The sequence below is a fragment of the Sciurus carolinensis genome, chromosome 15 (assembly GCF_902686445.1).
Source record: "Sciurus carolinensis chromosome 15, mSciCar1.2, whole genome shotgun sequence".
NCBI lineage: Eukaryota > Metazoa > Chordata > Mammalia > Rodentia > Sciuridae > Sciurus > Sciurus carolinensis.
Window position 1 is genome coordinate 28,569,978 of NC_062227.1, and position 22,286 is coordinate 28,592,263.

Here is a 22,286-nt window from a genome sequence, read left to right on the forward strand (position 1 = left end):
TTACAGCAAATGATGCAGCATCCCTCCAAGGCCAGTTCAGAATGTCCTGGCATTATTCTAGGAGGTTCAGCTGATCGATTATTCCTCTGGCCTTTCCAATACTCACGTAAGCATCTAAATTATTAAATCTTTTACTGTTTAAAGTGTCAGATGGTTTGAACTCAGTCTGATTCAATAGTGCAATCCTAACAGAAAAGTCTTCACAAGTAAAACAGATTTGAGAATTGTTGGTATCTAAATGGCACACTTATTTATATATGCCAAGACTGCTCATTACAGATCAAGATCTACCAGCTCACTGGGCATGGTGGCACCCACCCATAATCCCAGTTACTTAGGAGGCTGAGGCAGAAGGATCTCAAGTTTGAGGTCAGGATTTGCAACTTAATGAGACTCTGTCCCAAAATAAAAGAATTTTAAAAAGGACTGGGTATGTAACTCTCTGGTAAAGAGTCCCTGGTTTCAATACCCAGTACCCAAAAAAGAAAGAAAAGAAAGGAAAAAAAAAGCAAAAGAGTACCAACAACTTCACACTCATTCTGGAAACTGCTAAATAGAGAAGTTCAACAAAAGTAATCTAGAAAAAATTGCTCAGAAAAAGAAAAGGACCAAGTATCTATTGATACCTATTAAATGTTTGTTGGGAACGCAATTAGTTGGCAGAGAAAAGGTGATCCAAGAAACCCAGCTCTATTCAAGCTTCATAATATGAACTTAAATTCTCAATCTGTTTTTTAACTAGTTTTAACATGGCAATTAATATTTACACCAATATATTAAATAAGGCTTTGTGATGGTAAGGCAGAAGGGATGGAACCTTGTTAGGCAAAATATTACAATATGTAATCTGTTAAATAAATACAAATTTTTTAAAAAGTGGAACATAACAAAAGATAGTTCCTGGACAGAGAAATGTTAAGTTATCGAAAAAAATAAAAGTAACTAAAATACATAAAAAGAAATTCAGCCTAGCAGTAATTAAAGAAAAGGCACTATTTCTACCTATTAAAATGCCAACATTTTATTGCCTTTTCTCCTTTTTTCCTAAAAATAAGGAACTGATCAGATAGGTTCTTCATACACAACTGCTAGAAGTATAAGTGACTTTTCAGTTTAGTCTTTTGGACAAGCAATGTTTAACCAAGAACATTTTAAAAGTTCAAATTTATTGTCAACTATTAAAATTCTAACAAAATATTTATAAAATGTGTACTCGGGAAAAATGTTACACAAAGATTTCATGGCAATGTCTTTCTTTCCCCACCCCCAATATCTTTATTTATTCATTTATTTTTATGTGGTGCTGAGGATGGAACCCAGTGTCTCACACATGCAAGGCAAGCACTCTACCACTAAGCTACAGCCCCAGTCTGTAAAATCCTTCAAACAAGAAATATTATGAAGCTATTAAAAATATATGACACATTTTATAAAATAGGGAGATACTCTAAATGTTAATTTAAGAAATGTAGAATCAAAACTATAAGTTATATATTTTTAAAAACTTGACTGGGCCAAGCCTGGTAGTGCATGCTTATAATCCCAGCTATTCCAGAGACTGAGGCAGGAGAATTGCAAGTTTGAAACTAGTCTGGGCAACCCAGTGAGACCCTATTTCAAAATAAAACAAAGGGCTGGGGATGTAGCTCAGTGGTACAGTGCTTTTACCTAGCATGTGCTAGGCCCTGGATCTAATCTCTAGTACCACAAAAAGCAGGAGGAGGGTGAGAGGAAATTCACCAAAATATTACATGACACTTGACAATATTTCAATTTTATTTCCTGTTAAATTTTCTGTGATTTATGTCAGAATCATAAATCACTTTATTTTTATTTTTTTAATTTTTTAGGTACTGAGAATTAAACCCAGGGTCTCATGTATAGTAGACAAGCACTCTACTACCAAGCCACATCCCCAGACTAGAAAAGTTTTTGTTGTTGTTGTTTTTGTTTTTAATATTTTTAAAATATTTTTTTAGTAGTCATTGGACCTTTACTTTACTTATTTCTATGTGGTACTGTGGATCAAACTCAGTGCCTCACAAATGCTAGGCAAGTGCTCTACCACTGAGCTACAACCCCAGTCAGAAAACAAGTTTTAAAATGCTCAAAATTACTTTGAAACAAAGATTTTAACATGAGAAATTATAAAATGTTTCAAAAAGAAAAGGTGAATATAAAATAAATACCATGTACTCACCTCCAATTTGTCATATTAAAAAGACAATTTAAATACAAACTTGCAACAATTGTATTTGTTTCTCTGGAACTCTGATTTTCTGAAAGTCAACTAACATATCACAGTTTTTTTTACTTCATTCCCATGATTAGTTTTTAACAAAGTCTTTAAAACCCAAATTCAGACCAAGAAAAAAGTTTACAACCTTATAAGCAATTTACAAAAAGCTTACTAGACTTTATAATACAATTTACTGCATTAAGACTTTTACTATAAAAAAGCACCAAAATTATTTATGTTTGCGCTCACATGATTAAAGGAAGAATGAAAAAGTATGTAACTTATTTGAAAAATTTCATATCTTCAATTTTTTAAAACAACAAATGTTGGCATCTTAGCAATATATTAGAAAAAAGTTCTGTCATCCATCCAAAGGAATAAATTTATAATTATGAATTAAATGTACTGTACCTTTCTGTTTCTTATATATCCACTATATATTGCCTCCTTATTTTTTTCCTTCTTCTCAAAATCTTCTTTAGAAAGTACAAGCTCATGAACATCTTGGGACTCTGCAGGTTTACTTATCATCTGTCAAATATTAAAAAGAGGACCTTAAAACTGCACAGGTCAACTTCAAAATATTTTAGTAAAAAGATATTTTTCTACTTACTCTGGCTGATTGTCCAACAAAGAAAACAGCCTGCTTGCCCCCAACACCAAAATAGGAAATATCACTATTTAAACTCCGTGGTACTGGTACAGGACGAACATATCCTGAATGATCACTAAAATAAAACAGTACATTGATGCAGTGATTTTAAATAATCTACTTAAGTGCCAAAAGAAATTACATGCAATTTTGGCCTCCAAATTTGGAACAAACAGAACTAAATATGTTCCTTATTTATTTTTATGCCTCTAGGACCTTCACTTCAAAAGGTTGTTACTACTTCGAAACTTGTTAAAATATTTCCATAAAAATTATGGGGGATAGAGCAAAGAATATTCCCATTTCCATGTATCATGGCAAATGATGAGCTAAGGAAAACTCCCAATGTACATAACTACATCCTGGAAAGGGGGCATCGCTGGTCTTTCAAATATAGGGAAGGTCACCAGGGATAACACTTCCCAATATCAGAAATAAACAATTAGGGGTGAGGCTGGAACCACTAATAGACTCAATGAAAAAGGTTAAAAACCACATATGGCAAAGTTGGAGAAAATCAGACAACAGGAAGATATATTCAAAGAATATCTCACCCAAGTTTAAATGTATTTCTAGAAAGAAGACAGAGAATGGATAATATCTACAAATATTCTCAAACCAATTAAAGCCCTGGCTCCACAGATCTGTGAAGACCAACAGAGCCCAAAACAGATAAGTAAAAAAAAAAAAATCCAGTGGCTGGGGCTATATAGCTCAGTAGCAAAGAACTTGCCTAGCATGTGTGAGGAACTAGGTTCAATCCTTAGCACCACATTAAAAAAAAGAAACAAATAAAATAAAGACATGCTGTCCATCTACAACTACAAAAAAAATTTTTTTTAATCCACATCACTGTTAACACCAAAAAGAACAACTAGAAAATAGACTGAGTTCAAACAGTTAAGATAATATCAGTTAGTAGGTGTTGACAGCAAAAAAGATGGTGAAATATAATTCCCACAGTGCCTAGAGAAAAAGACTGGTCAAGCTAGAATTGTGAACTAGAAAAATATAAAGAATTTATAGATAGAAACTAAGGTAAATTACCACCAAGATACTTGCTCTAAAGGAATGAACCTATAAGCACAATTTGGCATACAAAAGATTAACATAATATGGTAAATATAATTTTTTGAAAGTAATATGTGTGAGATTTTAAAAATGGTGTGGTTAGGAAAAAATGGAGTACAAATTGTGGGATTTCTAAAAATTCAAACTTGAAATATTTTCAGTGATCAAAGTATGATTTGGGGGAAGGGAAGGATCAGAGATAAAGAGTCCTAACGACCTAAATTTGGGGGAATATCTAAAATTATGCATTATGAAATTTCAAAGACAATCAGAAAAAGAAATTCATAAATTCAAAAATATTTTTAAAAAGGAGTAACAAGTAAAAAAATAAGCAGCAACAAAAAGGTAATTTTTAAAACATGGGTAGGTGTGGTGGTGCATGCCTGGAACTCCAGCTACTCAGGAGGCTAAAGCAGGAGAATTCAAAGTTTTAGGGCAGCCTCAGGAACTAAACAAGATCCTGTCTCAAAAAATAAATAAATTGATTAAATTTTTTTTTTTAAAAAGGCCTAGGGATATAGCTCAGTGGTAGAGTGTTCCTGGATTCAATATAAATAAAAATAGAAAACAAAAAGACAAAAAACAAAAACAGAAAAGAATAGGATAAAAATGTTTTAATTGGCATAAAAAGCCCCAACTCCATATGTTAATAATCAAAATAAACAAATCCAGTACTGACCAAGTAAGATATATTAATACTTCATATATACAAATACATCACTACATGACACACCTATCCCCATATAAGAGACACAAACCTGCCCCCACACAACACACACAAACCATCCCTGCACAACACTCTCAAAATGCCTCCTAAGTATGTATTTATACAAAATACCTCACCATAATGTACATACTACCACTTCTCAAAGAAATGCACACCCTGAATCTATATAACACACATACTTACCAATGATAAAAAGGTAACTTTTGGGGTTGGGATTGTGGCTTAGTGGCAGAGCACTTGCCTAGCAAGTGTGAGGCACTGGGTTTGAGTCTTAGCATCACATACAAATAAATAAAGGTTCATCCAAAAAAAAAAAAAAAGGGTAACTTTTTTGGAGTCAGAGACAGACAATATGACCTAAGATACAAAGGCAGGAATGACAACAGATATCTCATCACAAACCATGCAAGTCAGTAGAAAAAGTGAGATCTTTAACGTACTGAAAATTTCTTTAACAAGTCAACCAAAGGGCTGGGCACGGTGGCACACACCTATAATCCCAGTGGCGTGGGAGGCTGAGGCAGAAGGATCTCAATTTCAAAGTCAACCTCAGAAATTTAGCAAGGCCCTAAGTAACTTAGTGAGACCCTTTCTCTAAATGAAATATAAAGAAGGACTGGGGATGTGTCTCAGCAGTTAAGTGCCCCTAGGTTCAATCCCAGGTACCTCCCAAAAATAAATTTAAAAAAATAAGTCAACCTAAAATGGTATGCTCAGCAAAAATAACCTTAAAGGATGTATGTGCAGAAGGGGTGGTTTTCAATTTTAACACAAATGGGCTCAAATGTTATAGTTTGGCCATATCCAGAAATATAAAGTCATCTTTACAATTCATTATTTATCTCAAGATGAATGAACTATAAAGTTCTAACATTAACCCTAAATCCCAAATGAACGGAGGGTCTCTTATGGCCAAAACAGTATATTTCGTCTCAACCAGTCTTTGGAGCTACCATGGAGATAGGACCAATGTTACATAATTAAAATTTCACACACAAAGTTTGATTTTTATTAAAGTTCTATGATCCTTTTTTAAAACTGTGGCTTCATTTTGCCAGAATAGTTCTGTATTTCTTTAAAACATTTGCTTTGAATTTGGCAAACAATAGGAAATGTATGGGCTGTTTGTAACTGCTAATAAGCAACACTATTCTAAACTATCATTTATTATTTATTATACACCTTTAATTCACATACCTATTTTGACACTAAACCTACATATACTATATGAAAAGATCACAACTTTATTTCCCCACTCTTGTTTCAGGGTCACTGTGTTCAGGTTTAACTGTAAGAAAGTACATTTCTTAAGTGCCACCAGGTTTACTTAGTTGAGTTTTTAGAGTTTGGGGTTTTTTTGTAATCTGATTTTAGGAAGTTACTCAAATATTCCGAAGCCCCCCCTGTCCCCTGCAACCCTGGGCTGGGCTCAGTGACATACCTATAATTCCAGTTGTAAGTGAGGCTGAAGCAGAATGATCAAAGTTTGAGGCCAGTCTCAGCAACTTAGTGAGACCCACAGCAAATTAGTCAGACCCTGCCTCAAAATTCTAAAAAATAAAATTAGACTGTGGAGATATTGCTCAGTGGTTACGCATCCCTGGGTTCAATCCCCAGTACCAAAGAAAAAAGAAAAAAGATTATAATGACAAATTTTATTCTATGTTTATTCACCAAAATTAACAATAACAACAACTAAAAAAGACTTTTAATAAAGGGATAGAGCAGTGTGTTGTTAGATCATAAAGCAGACATGTTTACCCTAGCCAGAAAAGTGAGAACGTTGAGACACGGCCTTACAATAAAGGGAGAGGTAACTGGCTATTTAAAGCAAAATAACATGTTCATTTTAATAATAAATGTCAAAAGTAACATATATAAAAACAAAAGCACAAAGATCAAGACAGTAAATGGGACGTATACTGCTATGATGTACTTATATGTTAAGGTGCATAGTAATACTTCTTGATATAAACTATTAAACTGAAGATACATTTTATGAATCTTAAAGTTGCTGGTAAAAAAACAAAATGTAGCTGTGGCTAATAAGCCAAGAAATAGAAAGCAGAATCATACCCATGCAAGGTACTATTTAAAATGAGGCTGGGGGGCAAAGAAAACAGCAACATAAAGCAGACAAGAAATGTAAAACACAATTAACAAAGATGTTAAGTCCAAACATACCAATAAAAACATTAAATGCAAGAGGCCTAAACATCCCAATTAAAAAGCAGAGATTGTCAAATATAAAGATACAATGATCTACTGCTGAAATAAAATGCTATTTAAAAATAAAGAGAAGGGCTGGGAAGATAGCTCAGCTGGTAGAGTGCTTGATTTGCAAGCACAAGGCCTTGAGTTCGATCCCCAGTACCACAAAAATAAATAAATAAATAAATAAATAAATAAATAAATAAATAAATAAATAGAAAACAGGTTAAGAGACTGAAAAAGAATTTCCATTTTAACATTAATGAAAAGAAAGCTGAAGTGAATATATTAACCTCAAAGTAAACTGAAGAATATCACCAGGAAATGAAGAAAAAAACAAAAAAGCAAATATATGGGTAAATAAAATAGGGGATCACTATCTTGAGTTTTTAAAATTATGTTAGATTGCTGAAATCAAGTGAGTAAAGGGACCTAAATTATGGTAGATTCTACAATTCACTTTAAGTATAAAATATCCATACTAGTTATATATGAATATAGTAATCCTTAGAGTAACCATTAAAAAAAGGCATACTCAGAAACTCTAAAAAGAAAAAAAGAATACTAAAAGATGTTTAAGTGATCCACAAAAGGTTCAGAAAAGAGAAATAAACAAAAGGAACAAACAAAAGCATTAAACATGATAGACCTAAGTTCTAGGAGATCAATAATCCCATTAAATGTGCCAGTACAAATTGACAAAGTAAAATTGGCAGAGTGTTTTTAAAAAATTGCCCCAACAGTATGTTGTCTATTAGAAATATTTCACACATAATAAGTAGGTTAAAATAAAATGGATAAGATATACCATGCAAATGCAAATAAAAGAATGCTAGAATGACTATGTTAATAGATAAAGTATGCTTTGGATTAAAGGAACAAAGTCCAACACTATATAATGATGTGTCAGTTCATCAAGAAGGCATAGATGGCGCAATAATTTTGTATATGCTTTAAATAATACAATTTCAAAACAGAAAGCAAACATCAAGAGAACTAAAGAGAGAAATGAAAAATCTACAAATAAAGTGGAGAACTTCAGTAACCCTCTGTTAGTAACATCAAACAGAGAATCAGCAAGGATATGAAGAAATGAACAAGATCTAATTGACTTTTACAGAACAGTATTCCAAACAGCAAAATACACCTTCTTTTCAAGGACACATAAAAAATTCACCAAGATAGATCATATACTGGATCATAAAACAAATCAAGTTTAAAAGAAGTGAAATCATACAAAATATGATTTCATATTGAAATCAATAGAAAGACAATAAGAAATTCTGTTGGGAGTACTTGAAAATTAAGTTGTACACTACAAAACAATCCACTAGTCAAAAAACAAGTTGCAAAGAAAATTTTAAAATACACTGAACTGAATGAAAGTGAAAATACAGTCTGGGCATGATAGCATAGAACTATAATTCCAGTGGCTCAGTAAGCTTAGGCAGGAAGATCACAAGTTCAAAGCCAGAGTCAGTAATTTAGTGAGGTCCTAAAGCAACTCAGGAAGACCCTGTCCCCTGTCTCTAGAATATAGAAAGGCCTGGGGATGTGGCTCACTGGTTAAGCACCACTGGGTTCAATTGCTGGGGAGGGGAGGGGAGGGGAGGGGGGGGGGAGGGGAGGGGAGGGAAGAGAAGGGAAGGGAAGGAAAAGGACGGTCTATCAAAACTTGTGGGATGTAGCCTATTTCCCACAATTATGATTAATCTAAGTCCATGAACCTAACATTCATTAGGAAAAAATAGAATGAGTTCTAAGAATTTAGTTATTAGTGTAACAATTCTAGAAAATAGGCCAAAAATACTCAAGTATTTTCCTTAAAATACTATGGGAAAGTACACAAAAATTTAGGGAAAGGGAGGTTCACTGCTAATATACAACACATACTTAAACTGATACAAATCTAAAGAATTTTCTTCACTCATTAAGAATATACATTCTAATAATCACCAGGCAGTAAGTTTCATTTTAAAACTCAAAACATCCACTCAAACTTATCTAGATAAGAATCCTACCTCAGCGAGTAAGGCTGAAAATACAGATTTCAAGTAGGTCTCAGACTTGTGTTAATAAGTCTTGAAAAATTCCTATGTCCACACTCAAGGACTATATAAATATTCCTTCATGAGGAGGAGAAAAAAAAAGTAGAAAAAGAATCTAAAGATTTTAAGAAATAACTGGTACCATAGCAGTCCTCTGGAGAATTAAAAAAGTCAAGTTGGGCACAACGGCACACCCCTGCAACCCAGTTACTCAAGAGACTGTGGTAGGACCAACCCAAGTTCAAGGCCAGCCTGGGTAAGACACTGCATCAACGTAAAACCTTTAGCAAGACACTGTATCAACGTAAAAAATTAATGAAAGGGTTGAATGTAGTTTAAGAGCACTCGTCTAAGCATGTGTGAGGTCCTGGGTTCAATCCCTAGTAAGTACAGGAGAATTTTAGAAAATACTCATGTTCTTCATACAGTTAAAGACAGCACTTTTTATCTTTGTGAAAGAAAGTAGTTGACTTACTGGAAGAGAAAAACAAAATATGCATGGAAGCAAAACATCAGAGATATCTACAGTAAGAAAGAGGAACAAGAGAGAGAAGTAAATTAGCAAAAGAAACTAAATACAATCTAAATGACTGCCAAGAAATCATTTTTTTATCTTAAATCTACTGAAGTCGGCCTGCGGGGGTCGTGGGGGACACACGAAAATGAAGAAAGCTCTGGAACTGACAAATGGCTACCAATTCCTATTATAGTCTTTGGGATAAATCTGCCAAATACAACAGAATTGATCAAATTAATGCAGGATGCTTAAATGTTACAAATGTACTATCTAAATTCAAGTAAATATATATCCTAGAAAGTAAATGAAAGCTCATCTTAATCTGTAGAAAACACTAAGGACGAATCAGTTGTTAGAGAAAATTGTTGGGGGTCCATTATTATAACTCAAAAATGGTATGGACAATGTAGCATGCCATTTTTATTTTCCCCAAAGAGGCTCTCTGAGTCTTAATTACCAAAGTTAGAGTGCAGAAAGCAGCATTTATCTAACACACCTACATGAAGTATGGTCATACGGCCAATTTAATATCAAACTTCCTTCCTCTTCAAAATAATTAAATGAACATAAAATATTAAATTATGTTCCAGGTATCCAAGTGCATCTTTGAAACATAATTATATTAGTGCCCAAGTTATGAGCAAGTTTTCTGGGTTTATGTAATATACTATATCTTGACAAGGGTTTGGGTTACACAGGTGTATACATTTGTCAGTCAGACAATAGGTGGGCAGGGTGGTGCACTCCTGTAATTCTAGCTACCTTGGAGGCCTCGGCAAGAGGATCACAAGTGCCAGAACAGCCTAGGAAACCCTCAATTATGACATAAGTAGTAGGTTAAAACTGTCGGTGAGGAGGTGGGGTTGTGGCTCAGTGGTAGAGTGCTTACCTAGCACGTGTGAGAGGCACTGGGTTCAATTCTCAGCACCACAAATAAAAAAATAAATAAAGATATCATGTGCATCTACAATTAAAAAAAATTTTTAATACTATGTCAGCTTTTTTGTACTGTGAGTCTTCCTTTTCTTCCACAGCCTGCTTCTTATGAGATCTATCTTGTATCAAGTAAAAACTGATCTAGAAACAGCAAAGTAACTAATAATTTCTTCTGTAGAAGTAGAAACTAGGGGTTTGAAATGTTAAATCAGTTGACAGAACGGGGACTGATTCTGAACTCAAAGACAGTATGAAGAGGTAACAACTAATTGTTTACTGACCATATACCTATAAAGATAGGACTAGCAATAGAAAGACTCTTATTAGAAATTTAAAATTCCCTAACTTTGGGTTAAGTTTTAAAGTTTGTGTTGTGGTAAGAGCTAGAGAAATATCAGTCAATGTAACATAAATCCAATGAGGATTTTAACAAACTATAGACTACATTTTTCTACTCTTCCAAGTGATTATTCTGATATTTTATGAACTTTCTGCCTAATTTACAATCTGTTCTCCTTCCCTTCTACTTATTAGATCACATGCCAAATCCCATACCTAGACTCAAAAAAAAAAAAAAAAAAAAAAAAAGGTCTTGGCCTTCTGTTTGGCTATTATTTTTATAAATTCTTTAAGTGTCATGTGTTCATGAAAAGCAAAAAAACATGACTATAGAGAAGTCTTAAGTCAGGAATGAGAAGCAATAACTAAAATGATAGCTTACATTTACTGATTACTTACCACATAACAGATTCTGCCCTAAAGATCTTATATATCTTAACAGTCTTCATAAAACCTTATGGACTATTACGTTCCTGTTACAGATATGTAAATGGAGACACAGAGAGAAGTCCTGTTTTTTGTTTTTGTTGTTTTGTTTTTTGGCAGTACTGGGATCAAACCCAGGGTCTTTCACATACACTAGAAGTACTTTGACCAATGTCAAACAATAAGAGAGTGGCAAGACTAGAATTCAAACTCAGCTGAAAGATGCAAGCATCCTTATTCTTTACTACACTGTCCCTCAAAGTGGCACAGGAAGTCTTTAATAATTTAACAAAAATCTGAAGGTACTGAAATTTCAAAAGTGAGAAGGCAAAGGTGTCAAGCATATCAATGTTAACACATTATTGAAACTGATCCTTAAATGTGGGTGGCTTTTCTTAACATAGCTAAATAGGTTATAAACACTAGCTACTTAACAATAATGCCAAGAGATTCTTCCCAAGTAGGTTATACTATACAACATAGCTTAAGATATCAAAAGACTCATGGTTCAAACCTTTTCTTACTAGAGTTCCACTAACGTTCCAAGAATATAAAATCCTTATATCTCTGACAGCTTTTAGCATATTTTCCCTCTAACATTCTTATTCAGGATATTTTCTATATTACATTCTGATACAAAACTCATGACTAGATTCTATTCCCTAATAGCTGTAAATATTTTTATTTTATTTAAAAATTTATTTTGGTATCAGGGATTGTGCCCAGGAGTGCTTAACGACTGAGCCACAATCCCAGTCCTTTTTTATTTTAAGACAGGATTTTGCTAAGTTGTTTGAGGCCTAGTTAAATTGTTGAGGCTGGCCTTGAACTTCTGCCTCCTGCCTCAGCCTCTCTAGTTGCTGGGATTACAGGCATGTACCACCATACCCAGGCTCTGTGAACACTTTTAAAAACAGAAACCTGAAAGTAGAGCAATAGTGAGTTCCACAGAACTACATGCAATTTTAGGGATTTTGCAAGTGATATGAAGAGATTCCCAAAGCCCACCTTAAAACCATTCTGCTGCTCTGAAGGCTTTTTTTAAGTTAGTAATGAAAGATGTAAAGCTTAAAAATATACAACAGATCTCCTACATACCTCAAGAAATGCAAAAGGAACTGTTAAGTGAAAAGACACAATGTTAATGTAATTCTATTTCTGATTACTGATCACAAAAATTCTATTAAAAAAAAACCTAACTAAATATATTGATAACATCAAAACCTCTAATGCATCCTATGTATCTAAAGGCATATCAGAGTTATTATTAAAACAGATAGCTACCGGCAAAAAAGTAAGATTTTCTAACCTTTCAAAGTCACCTTGCCTTGTAAATTTTGACAACCTATACACGGCCCAGTTGTTAAGCTGTTTAGAAGTCATTCCTCTTCCATTATCTATCACTGCAACAGCAGGTTTTCCTTGGGTTTCGTCAAAAAGCTATGAAACAAAATAAGTTCAAGAAGACAGGAAAAATCAAATCAGTATTTAAAACATCAAAGGTTAAATATAAGAAAAGTGATTCAACAGGTTCACTCAGACACTGCTCCATCAAAGTGTAAAGTAACAACTTTCTGAAAGGCACTTCGGCTATATTTATGAAAATTCTTAGAATTCTTCATGACTTTTGACCCAGAAACTGCATTTCTTAGATTTTAACTTAGAAAATAAGAGACATGTACAAAGATGTACAAGAATGTTCATCATTTCAGCATTACTTCTAATGGCAAAAATAAAGGAAAAAAAAATCTGTGCTCAACAATAGAAGATTTATTATGTTACTTTCATTATAGTCAATAAATCATTCTGGAGCAATAGAATATTATATTTCAGAATATTCATATGTAAAATATTTACAATATACTATTAAAGGAGAGCAGAATATTAAAAAAGTAAAATGCTACATGCAACCACACACATAAACACAGAATAAAAGATCCAAGAAGAAATTTTAAGTGGATAAAGAGACATCAAATTGTTAACTTTAATTTCTGTTTTCTAATTTTTTCCAATCAACTTATACTATTTGATCAAAAGAAAAACTAAATTTCTCTAAGTATTATTTTCTTACCAATTTGATCTGAATTCTTCTAACACCAACATTACGAGAAGTAGCAGACAATGAATTGTCAATTAATTCTGCAAGAGCAAATGCTGAAAAAGATTAAGGAAACATTATTGCTTAATTTTTCCCTAAAATACTTTGTATAAAAGTTCAAAGCAGAAGAAACTCTGAAGTACCTTAAAGTCATCACTTATTTTCCAAAGAGCTAGAATTAAAATATTATCCTGATCCTAATGATAAAATACATAATAAAAGGCATCATCACCAATCACCACCAGCATAAAAAGGCAGTCATCAACCAGTATTTGTATGGCACTATACGGCATGAGTCAGCCACGATTTCTGGTTCAAGTTTATAATCCAAAGACAGACATACAGACGTAAGAGACAAACAGAAGACCATAACCATAAGAGCAAACAGCAGTCTGGTGTATGTATGTCACTATATCATGCACAAGTCAAAAGTAGGAACAGAGATAAAGGAGTAAATATAAAGTAATTAATTGTATACAAGTGTCTCTCAAGAACTACTTTGGATATAGAATTCCAAAGACTAACAGAACTTGTCAAATGACAGAACACTTCTTCAAAACTGACAGAGATGGGGTTGGGGTTGTAGCTCAGTGCTAGAGCACTTGCCTAGCATGTGTGAGGCACTGGGTTTGATTCTCAGCACCACAAATAAATAAATGAATAAAATCAAGGTCTATCAACATCTAAAAATATATTTCTTTAAAAAACTGACAAGAGAATGACTACTAACTACAACACTAACTTGACATTGAGTTTATCACTGGTTCAACACTATTTATTTAGATTCTTTTTTCAGGACCACAACTCAACTATTTCCCACTTTTATTCCTTTAATTAGAAAGAAAAGGAATATAGCAAATTTATGTCTTAATTCCCCAGAAGTGTAACCCAAATAGAATTGTAATTAATTGACACAGTTGTACTCTAGGAAGCACTTGCACTCACTCTAAACACTTAAAGGACAGTAATGTTCATAAATTTAAAAAATTGACCACAAATCAGATAATATGTATAAGGATCTGGCTAAGGGTAGTAACTATAGAAAATGAAGATTGAACAGTATAGTAAATGGGAGAAAAAGAGTAAAAAGAAAAGAAGAAATTCAGCTAGGCATGGTGGTGCATACCTGTAATCCCAGTCCAAGGAAGGAGGACTGCAAGTTCAAGGTCAGCCTCAGCAATTTTGAAAGACTCTTAAAAAAGGGATGGGGATGTAGCTCAGAGGTACAGTACCCCTGGGAAGGAAAGTGGGAGGAGGGGAGGGAAAGAAGGAAAAGAAGGAGGAGGAAGAGGAAGAGGAGGAGAAAGAGAAGGAGGAATTCACAGAACTTAGTATCTGATAAAAAAGGGAAAGGTGCACATGCTTATAATCCCAGCAACTCAGGAGGCTGAGTAGGAGGATCATAAATTTGAATCCAGCTTCAGCAATTCAGCAAGACGCTGTCTCAAAATAAAAATATAAAATACAAGACTGGGGATGTGGCTCAGTGGTAGAGTGCTTGCCTAGCATGCCTGAGGCCCCTGAAGTTCAATCTCTTAACACCACAAAAAAATAAGAAAACATACAAAAGGATTGGGGCTGTAGCTCAGTGGTAAAGCACCCTTGGGTTCGATTCCCAGTACCAGAGATAGGGAAATAAATCTAAGAAACAAATCTAAATAAATGGTTGTATTTCCCACAAGGGAATATGGTAAAAGGGAAGAAAGAAAAATTCAGTTTTAGATATAATGCTATACAATTGTATAAAGTTCAACGAATAGTGGTGTTAAATAGGGAGCAGATACAGGGCTTAACTGAGAGACTAAATAAAGCTAGAAATAAAGCTTTTTGTTTCATTGACATGGATATAATAGTTAAACACTGGATCAGTTTCCTAATAAAATATCTGCATGACTTGAAAATCACTACCACACAGTCAAGAACAAAACCAGAAGCAAGGAAACAGGAAGAGGAAACAATACAGGGACATATTGTAAAGTCAGAAAAATCAAAGAGTTGAAACACTGCTTATTCACATAATAATGACAGAAAAAAAAAATCAAAAGACTACATATTCAGAATTTTATCCCCAGGGAAATAACTAAAGATTGACTTAATATTCAAATATCTAAGCATGTACCATGTGCCACAAGTTGTTCTAAGAAATGTACAAAAACAAGTTCTTGTTACTATGAATTCAACACTCTACTGGAGGAAGACAGGAAGTAAAATGTAATCACAATAAATTCTATAGCTTGTTAGAAGGTTATATATGCTACAGAGAGAAGGGAATAAATAAAGGCATGAAGGGAAAATAGTTACAATTTAAATATAGTAATCCAATAAGTTCTGAAAAGATAACAGATAAACAATACTTGAATGAGGTGAAATAAAAAGTCCTAGGTTTATCTAGGGGAAGAGCATTCTAGACAGAGGGCACCAATCTGAAAAGATGGCTGACAATGGAGTGGAATGTACAAGCAAGGGGGAAAAGTAGGGGAAAGCAAAACTACTACACACTTGTAGTTAACCATAAAGACTCTGGCTTTCACTCTTAGAGAAATGGGGAATCGTGCTGTTTTCAGCAGAATGACACAAGATTACTTCTCAAACCATCCACGGACAGGGATGAAAAGAGAAAGAGACCAACTAAGAGGAAACTGTAATCTAGGCAATATGACAATATCTCAGACCAGGTGGCATTAACAGAAGTGGTGACAAATGATTTTTCATCTGAGTAACTGGAAAGAATGAGTGATGACCAATTCAGATGTGGAAAATTATTTGTCATATAGGATTCAGGGATCCCATTTCAGACACCCTAGAGAAGGTGCCACATAGAAAGATGTACGGACCAAACTGAAATTCAGAAGAGAAATCTGGTACTATTTTCAATATTTACCTAAAAAAGACCATTTCTTGCCACCTCCATTTGAGAGTCAGTTCTATAAGACAGTATTTAGAGCTATGAGACTAAATCATCAAGTGATAAAGAAGATAAGACCAAGAACTAAACACTGAGGCAACCGAACCTTAAGAACATGGGGAAGGAACCATCCTAGGTGCCCATCAACAAATGAATAAAGAAAGAAAATGTGGTATACATACACAATGGAATATTACTCAGCCATCTAGAAGAATGAAATTACGGCATTTGCTGGTAAATGGATGGAATTGGAGACTACCATGCTAAGTGAAATGAGCTAGGACCAAAAAACCAAAGGTCCAATGTTCCCTCTGATGTGGGGATGCTAACATGAAACAAGGGGTGGGGGAGTTCACTGGATTAGACAAAGGGGAATGAAGGGAAGGGACAGGGAATGAGAATAGGAAAGACAGAATGAATCAGACATAACTTTCCTGTATTCATGTTATGAATACATGACCAGTGTGACACCACATCATGATCAACCCAAGTGGGATCCTAATTAGAATAAGTCATACTCCATGTATGTATGATATGTAAAAATGTGTTCTACTGTCATGTATATCTAAAAGATTAAAAAAAAAAAAAAACACATGAGAGAAAAGAAGAAGGGACAAGCAGAAAGGTAAGAAGTAACTAAGAGAACATGGTCTAAGACCTTCGGATGCAGCTCAGTGGTAGAGCACAGGCTTAGCACATGAGACCCTGGGTTCAACCCCAGCACCAAATAATAGAGTGTGGTCTCTTGAAAGTCAAGTGAAGAAAGTGTATCAAGGATGAAAAAGGGATTCAACTATGTCAAATAACTGGATATTGATGTCAGATTTTCAATATTTAACTAAAAATGACCAATTTTAACCCTAAAATTAGGAACTGTAGGCAAGGACAGACACTTAGAGTAAGAAGGAAAGAAAATTGCTCTTAATAGTGAAAACAGTCAACTCTTTCAAGGAGATTTCTTAATTGGGAGAGGTCTGTAGGAGGACAGGAAGAATAAATCAGGTGGAAAAAAGCATACAGGAGATGAAAAAATATAAGATACAAGATCCCTCATGTATGGAAAAGGAATGAGTTTCACTAGTAGGGTAGCTTTAAAGATGAGTATTCTTACTTTGAAGAAGACAGGTTAAAAAAAAGAAGTACACCATGAAATGGAGTTGAAAAAGGAAGCTCGAAATGAGTGGTTGTGGTCTGCTAAAATGAGAGGTTTATAAAACTTGAAGAAATGAGACCATGGAATAAAGGAGAGTAACCGTTTATCAAAATTACTATTAATGAGATACTTACGCAAAGGATTTTGTCCTTCACTTGCATAATATTCATACATGCCACTTTTAACCAGTGTGTCATAGTGAGGTAGGAAGTCAATTCGTTCTTTTGTAGCTGTAAGTAGTAATTGATTGACTGACTGTAGCAGGTATAGAGTGACTCCGTCTTTAACAGTTTCATCTGTAATCGAGAGTTAAAATCTTAAGTGCTAGGTCAGCATCATAAAACTCAATGAATTTACAATTTTGAATGTCAATTTTATCTATGTAATAACTTTAACAATTTATAGGCAAACCCTAAAAATTCAGCTATTTTGTTATAGGATATCAATGGAACAGGCAAAAGTATTTCTAAACATCTGAAAACTCAATTCATAAGTTAAACTATCACAGAAAATTAAATGAGGCTCTGCATTAGTGTGGTATTAACATGAATGGAGAAGAACGGTTACATTCAAAAGGAATCAAGCATGAAAAACTGCAGGTCCTAAAAATGAACAGATAATGGAAGAATTCAAGATAAGTTCAAGTTGAAGCTGAGAGTCAGCCTGAAGATCCAAACTGTGCTAAATGTTGAGAAAGGTCTTATGTTCTGTAGCCTGGATAGCAACTGCTATTCTATAATTGCGCTTGAAAAATTACTTCGGAGCAATCTATGTAATCTATCAATAGTTCTGAATATATATTTGTGTAGTAAATATTGCCCTATCATTACGTATTAAATATAAAAGCAAGTGCTTAACTTAAAACATCGTTACTCACCAAAATTATCACAGGTAATTTCTTTCCTACTTGTCGTTGTAATAACAAATTTTTCTTCTGGTGAAATGCCAAGTGTCTATTTAAAATAAGAGAAATAAATGCATTATTCAAATTTGCAAGAATGTGAAAATCCTGATAGAACATTATAGTCCTACAACAATTACTATACCTATTTGTCTAGAAAATATACAACTCAGTATTTTGTATTTTGCCTTTGCAAAATTAACATGAACCCATGTAAATTATAAATTACTTCTTTAACAAGGCTATTCTTCTGCAATTATATGCCACCTAGTAACACTAGTGATTAGGTGTGATGTTTTGAAAGGATTCACATTAATAGGGCCCACCCTGACAAAGACATGTTATTTCATGTCATTACACAAGTAAGTAATCATTTATTTATAGCAAAGTATTAACACTTATTTCATAAAAATAGTTAAATATATTAAAAATAAAACAAAGAAAATAGAAGTGAATGTGATAGAGGACTAAGGAAAGAACAGTGGCACGAAGCAAGATGTATATATTAAAGAAACTTTACATCTATTCTAATCCCTTCCAAAAGAATAAGCTTAAAACCCTAAAGCAAATTATGAATTAGAGTGGGAAATTGCAACAAGAAACAAAAAGCCTTCATAAATCAAAAAAGGTGAAGATCAAGAACAAAAAGGAGCAAATCAAGACATGAATAATCAAAAGGAAAAAATATAGCCAGGCATGGTGGTACTGCCTGTAATCCCAGCAGCTCAGGAGGATGAGGCAGAAGGATCACAGGTTCAAAGTCAGCCTCAGAAACTTAGTAAGGTCCTAGAATACTTAGATCTGTTTCAAAATTAAAAACTAAAATGGTCTGGGGATATTGCTCAGTGGTTAAGCACTGCTCAGTTCTATCCCTGGTACCAAAAAAAAAAAAAAAAAAAAAAAAAAAAGCATGATCAATGAAATCATGAACTGTGAACTATCACAACCAACCAACAAATGAGAATTAGAAAACTTTTTACATTTTTATGTAAATTAAAAGGCATGCTTTTGTCTAAAATGAAATTAATACGATGATGTATAGTTAGGGGAAGGAAAGGCAATCAGAATATTACCATTTGAAGAACCACCCAATCGAAATCTTACTATGAAGGTATTACACTGAAACCACCTGAATCAATGTTAGCACTGCTAGGAATAGGTAAAACATTCATACATTACGTAACTCCTGATGTGACGTGATATAAAGTATCACACCACCTACAGAAGTACTCCTTTGTCTCTCTACCCCAAAGAAATTTAATCTAAATCTAATAAAGTCTTTAAAGCTAACTTTTAGTTTATAAAATGCAGAAATAAAGTTAAATGACAGGGGCTACAGTTGTGGCTCAGTGGTAGAGTGCCTGCTTAGCACATGCACTGGGTTTGGACCTCAGTACCACATAAAAATAAACAATCAAAATAAAGGTATTGTGTCAATCTATAACTAAAATACATACATACATAGCATGGACTATTAATGAATTACCTAGTTAATTCCTTCAACAGGTCAACTGCAGGAAAATTAGACCATGGTTGCTCAAATGATTTAATTTTGAAATAATTAGGAAATGGGATGGGGGGATTGGGAGTAGGGATGTAGGCTCAGTGGTAGAGAGTTTACCTGGCATGCACTGAGGACTTGGGTTAGATTCCCAGAAAGAGAAGGAAGGTAGTAGTAAGGGAAAGTTCAATCTGAGGACCCTGTTGAATTGTGACTTAAACAAACCAACTAGAAAGACATTTTTTAAAAATGTTTTTTAGTTGTCAATGGATTTTTATTTTATTCATTTATATGTGGTGCTGAGAATCAAACCCAGTTCCTCATACATACAAGGCAAGGGCTCTACCACTGAGCTACAACTCCAGCTCCTAAACATTTTTGAACAATCAGAGAAAACTGAATATGGACTGAAATATTACATAATATAAAATACTTAATTCTGATGGTATAATAGATGAATACAGAGGTAAAATCAACTAAGACCCACAATATGCTTTACGATATATTAAAGACAATATGATGCTAGTTTGGCCAATTCTGCTAAATATGGGTGATAAGTATTGGGTTCATTATACAATTCTTTCTTTGTATATGTTTAAAGTTTTTCATTAAAAAAAATCTAGTTTGAAATATGCAACAGAAGAGGATAAAGGGTTCTGAAAGAGTCCCACATACATATGCATGGGGGAGCTTGGTAAGTAGGAAAGGTGACATTCCCACATTGTTGGGGAAATAATAAACTAGTCCATGAAAATATTGAGACAGCTAACTAAACACACAGAAATAGATAAAATCCCTATCTCGATTTACACAAAAATAAATTTCAGGAGAATTAAAGTGGCATTACTCTTTTTCTTTATTGTGGTGCTGCAAATTCACCCCAGGGCCTTACATATGCTATGGAAGTGTTCTCTCTTCCAATGAACTATACCTCTAACCCCAAATAAGCTGCATATTAATTCAAATTGTAGAAAACATAAGGGCATAATTTTGAAAGATTAGAAAAGGATTTCTGAAAAGATATCACTTGTGCAAACCATAAAGGAAAAGACTAGAAAACATGAAAAGATATTCAACTCAGACAGGTGCAATGACACACGCTTGTAATCCCAGCTACTTGAGACTCAAAGGCAGAAGGACTATAAGATGGAGGACAACCTCAGCAACTTAGAAAATTAAAAGGAATTGGGTGTGTAGCTCAAAGGTACAGTGACCCTGGATCCAATCCCCAGTACGGGGCAAGGGGTTGGGGGGAAAAGGCTCAACTAGTTATCAAAGAAATTAAAATAACTTGATATCATATCCATGAGATAGGTAAAAATTTTCAGTTCTGATTCTATCAAGTATAAGTTTTCATATAAGGAAACAGCATCTAACATACTATCAACAGGACTGAAAAATTATTACAACCATATTGGAAAGCAATTTGGCATACTTTAGGAAGCTTAAAGACACTTATATTCCATGTAGTTCCACCCTAGAGAAATAAGGCCCTAGACATAAAGTAAATAAGATTCTATTTATCAGACACAGAAATTGATCCTACAGATTTTTATTAGGTTTCTATGTAATTGTGACAGTCATTTGTCTTTAAGTTCATTACCGCTTTATTTCTACAATGCCCCAATTGTCAGATCATGTACTAATACACCCTGTATAACAAAATATGCTTTTATAATTACTGAAAAATCTATGTGCAAATGATTGACGATTGATGAACAACTGAAAGGTATTTATATCTAATGATTTCATATAATCTCTCTGTAAATCAATTATTTTTAAATTTCCTGGAGGATTCTTCTAGGATAATTGCATAGGATACTTCATGTAGCTTGCCACTAGTTACATAGAAGACTTCCGCCCCTCAATGTATCTTTATCTAAGGCTAAGAAAGCTACCACCTTATTCCCTTCTATCAACATTTGCAACTGTATTACCATCATGAATGAATTTCACCCAGGGAAAAGAGTATATAAATGTTCCTCTACTTACCATGTGATTACATTCCAAAAGATGTACTGTAAACTTAATGTTATGTTGAAATGCATTTCATAGATCTAAGCTACCAAATGTCATAGCTTAGGCTAGTCTACTTTAAATGTGTTAAGACTTGTATTAGCCTATAGCTGAGCAAAATAATCTAAAATAATGAACGTTTTAAAATAAGGTGTTGAGGGCTGGGGTTGTGGCTCAGTGGTAGAGCACTTGTCTAGCACGTGTGAGGCACTGCGTTCAATCTTTAGCACAACTTTAAAAAAATAAACAAAATAAAGGTATTGTGTCCATCTACAACTAAAAAATTTTTCAAAAAATAAGGTATTGAATATTTCATGTAATCTAGCAATACTGTACTGAAAGTAAAAAAAACAGAAGGTATCCTACAGCATATTGCTAGCCTAGGATAAGATCAAAATTCAAAATTAATGTACGGTTTCTGCAGAATTCATGTTTCTGAACCACTGTGAAGTTGAAAAATTCTAAAGTCAAACCATCCTAAATCAGGAACTGACTATTTTTCTGCACTGAAGCAGATAGTTGTCATACAATTTTTAATCTATATTT

General features: G+C 33.8%; 1 protein-coding gene across 2 annotated transcripts in view; it reads right to left on the bottom strand.

The window, feature by feature from the left end:
• Nucleotides 1-22,286, bottom strand: part of Smchd1 (structural maintenance of chromosomes flexible hinge domain containing 1) — a 157,502-nt gene that overhangs the window by 126,629 nt on the left and 8,587 nt on the right. For both annotated transcript variants that reach the window (XM_047526412.1, XM_047526413.1), the window contains exons 2-7: nt 18,200-18,275; nt 17,457-17,618; nt 13,238-13,320; nt 12,476-12,606; nt 2,853-2,967; nt 2,651-2,770 (exon numbers count right to left, since the gene is read on the bottom strand). In XM_047526412.1, the coding sequence (XP_047382368.1) occupies nt 2,651-2,770; nt 2,853-2,967; nt 12,476-12,606; nt 13,238-13,320; nt 17,457-17,618; nt 18,200-18,275 (687 nt within the window). The remainder of the gene's footprint in view (nt 1-2,650; nt 2,771-2,852; nt 2,968-12,475; nt 12,607-13,237; nt 13,321-17,456; nt 17,619-18,199; nt 18,276-22,286) is intronic.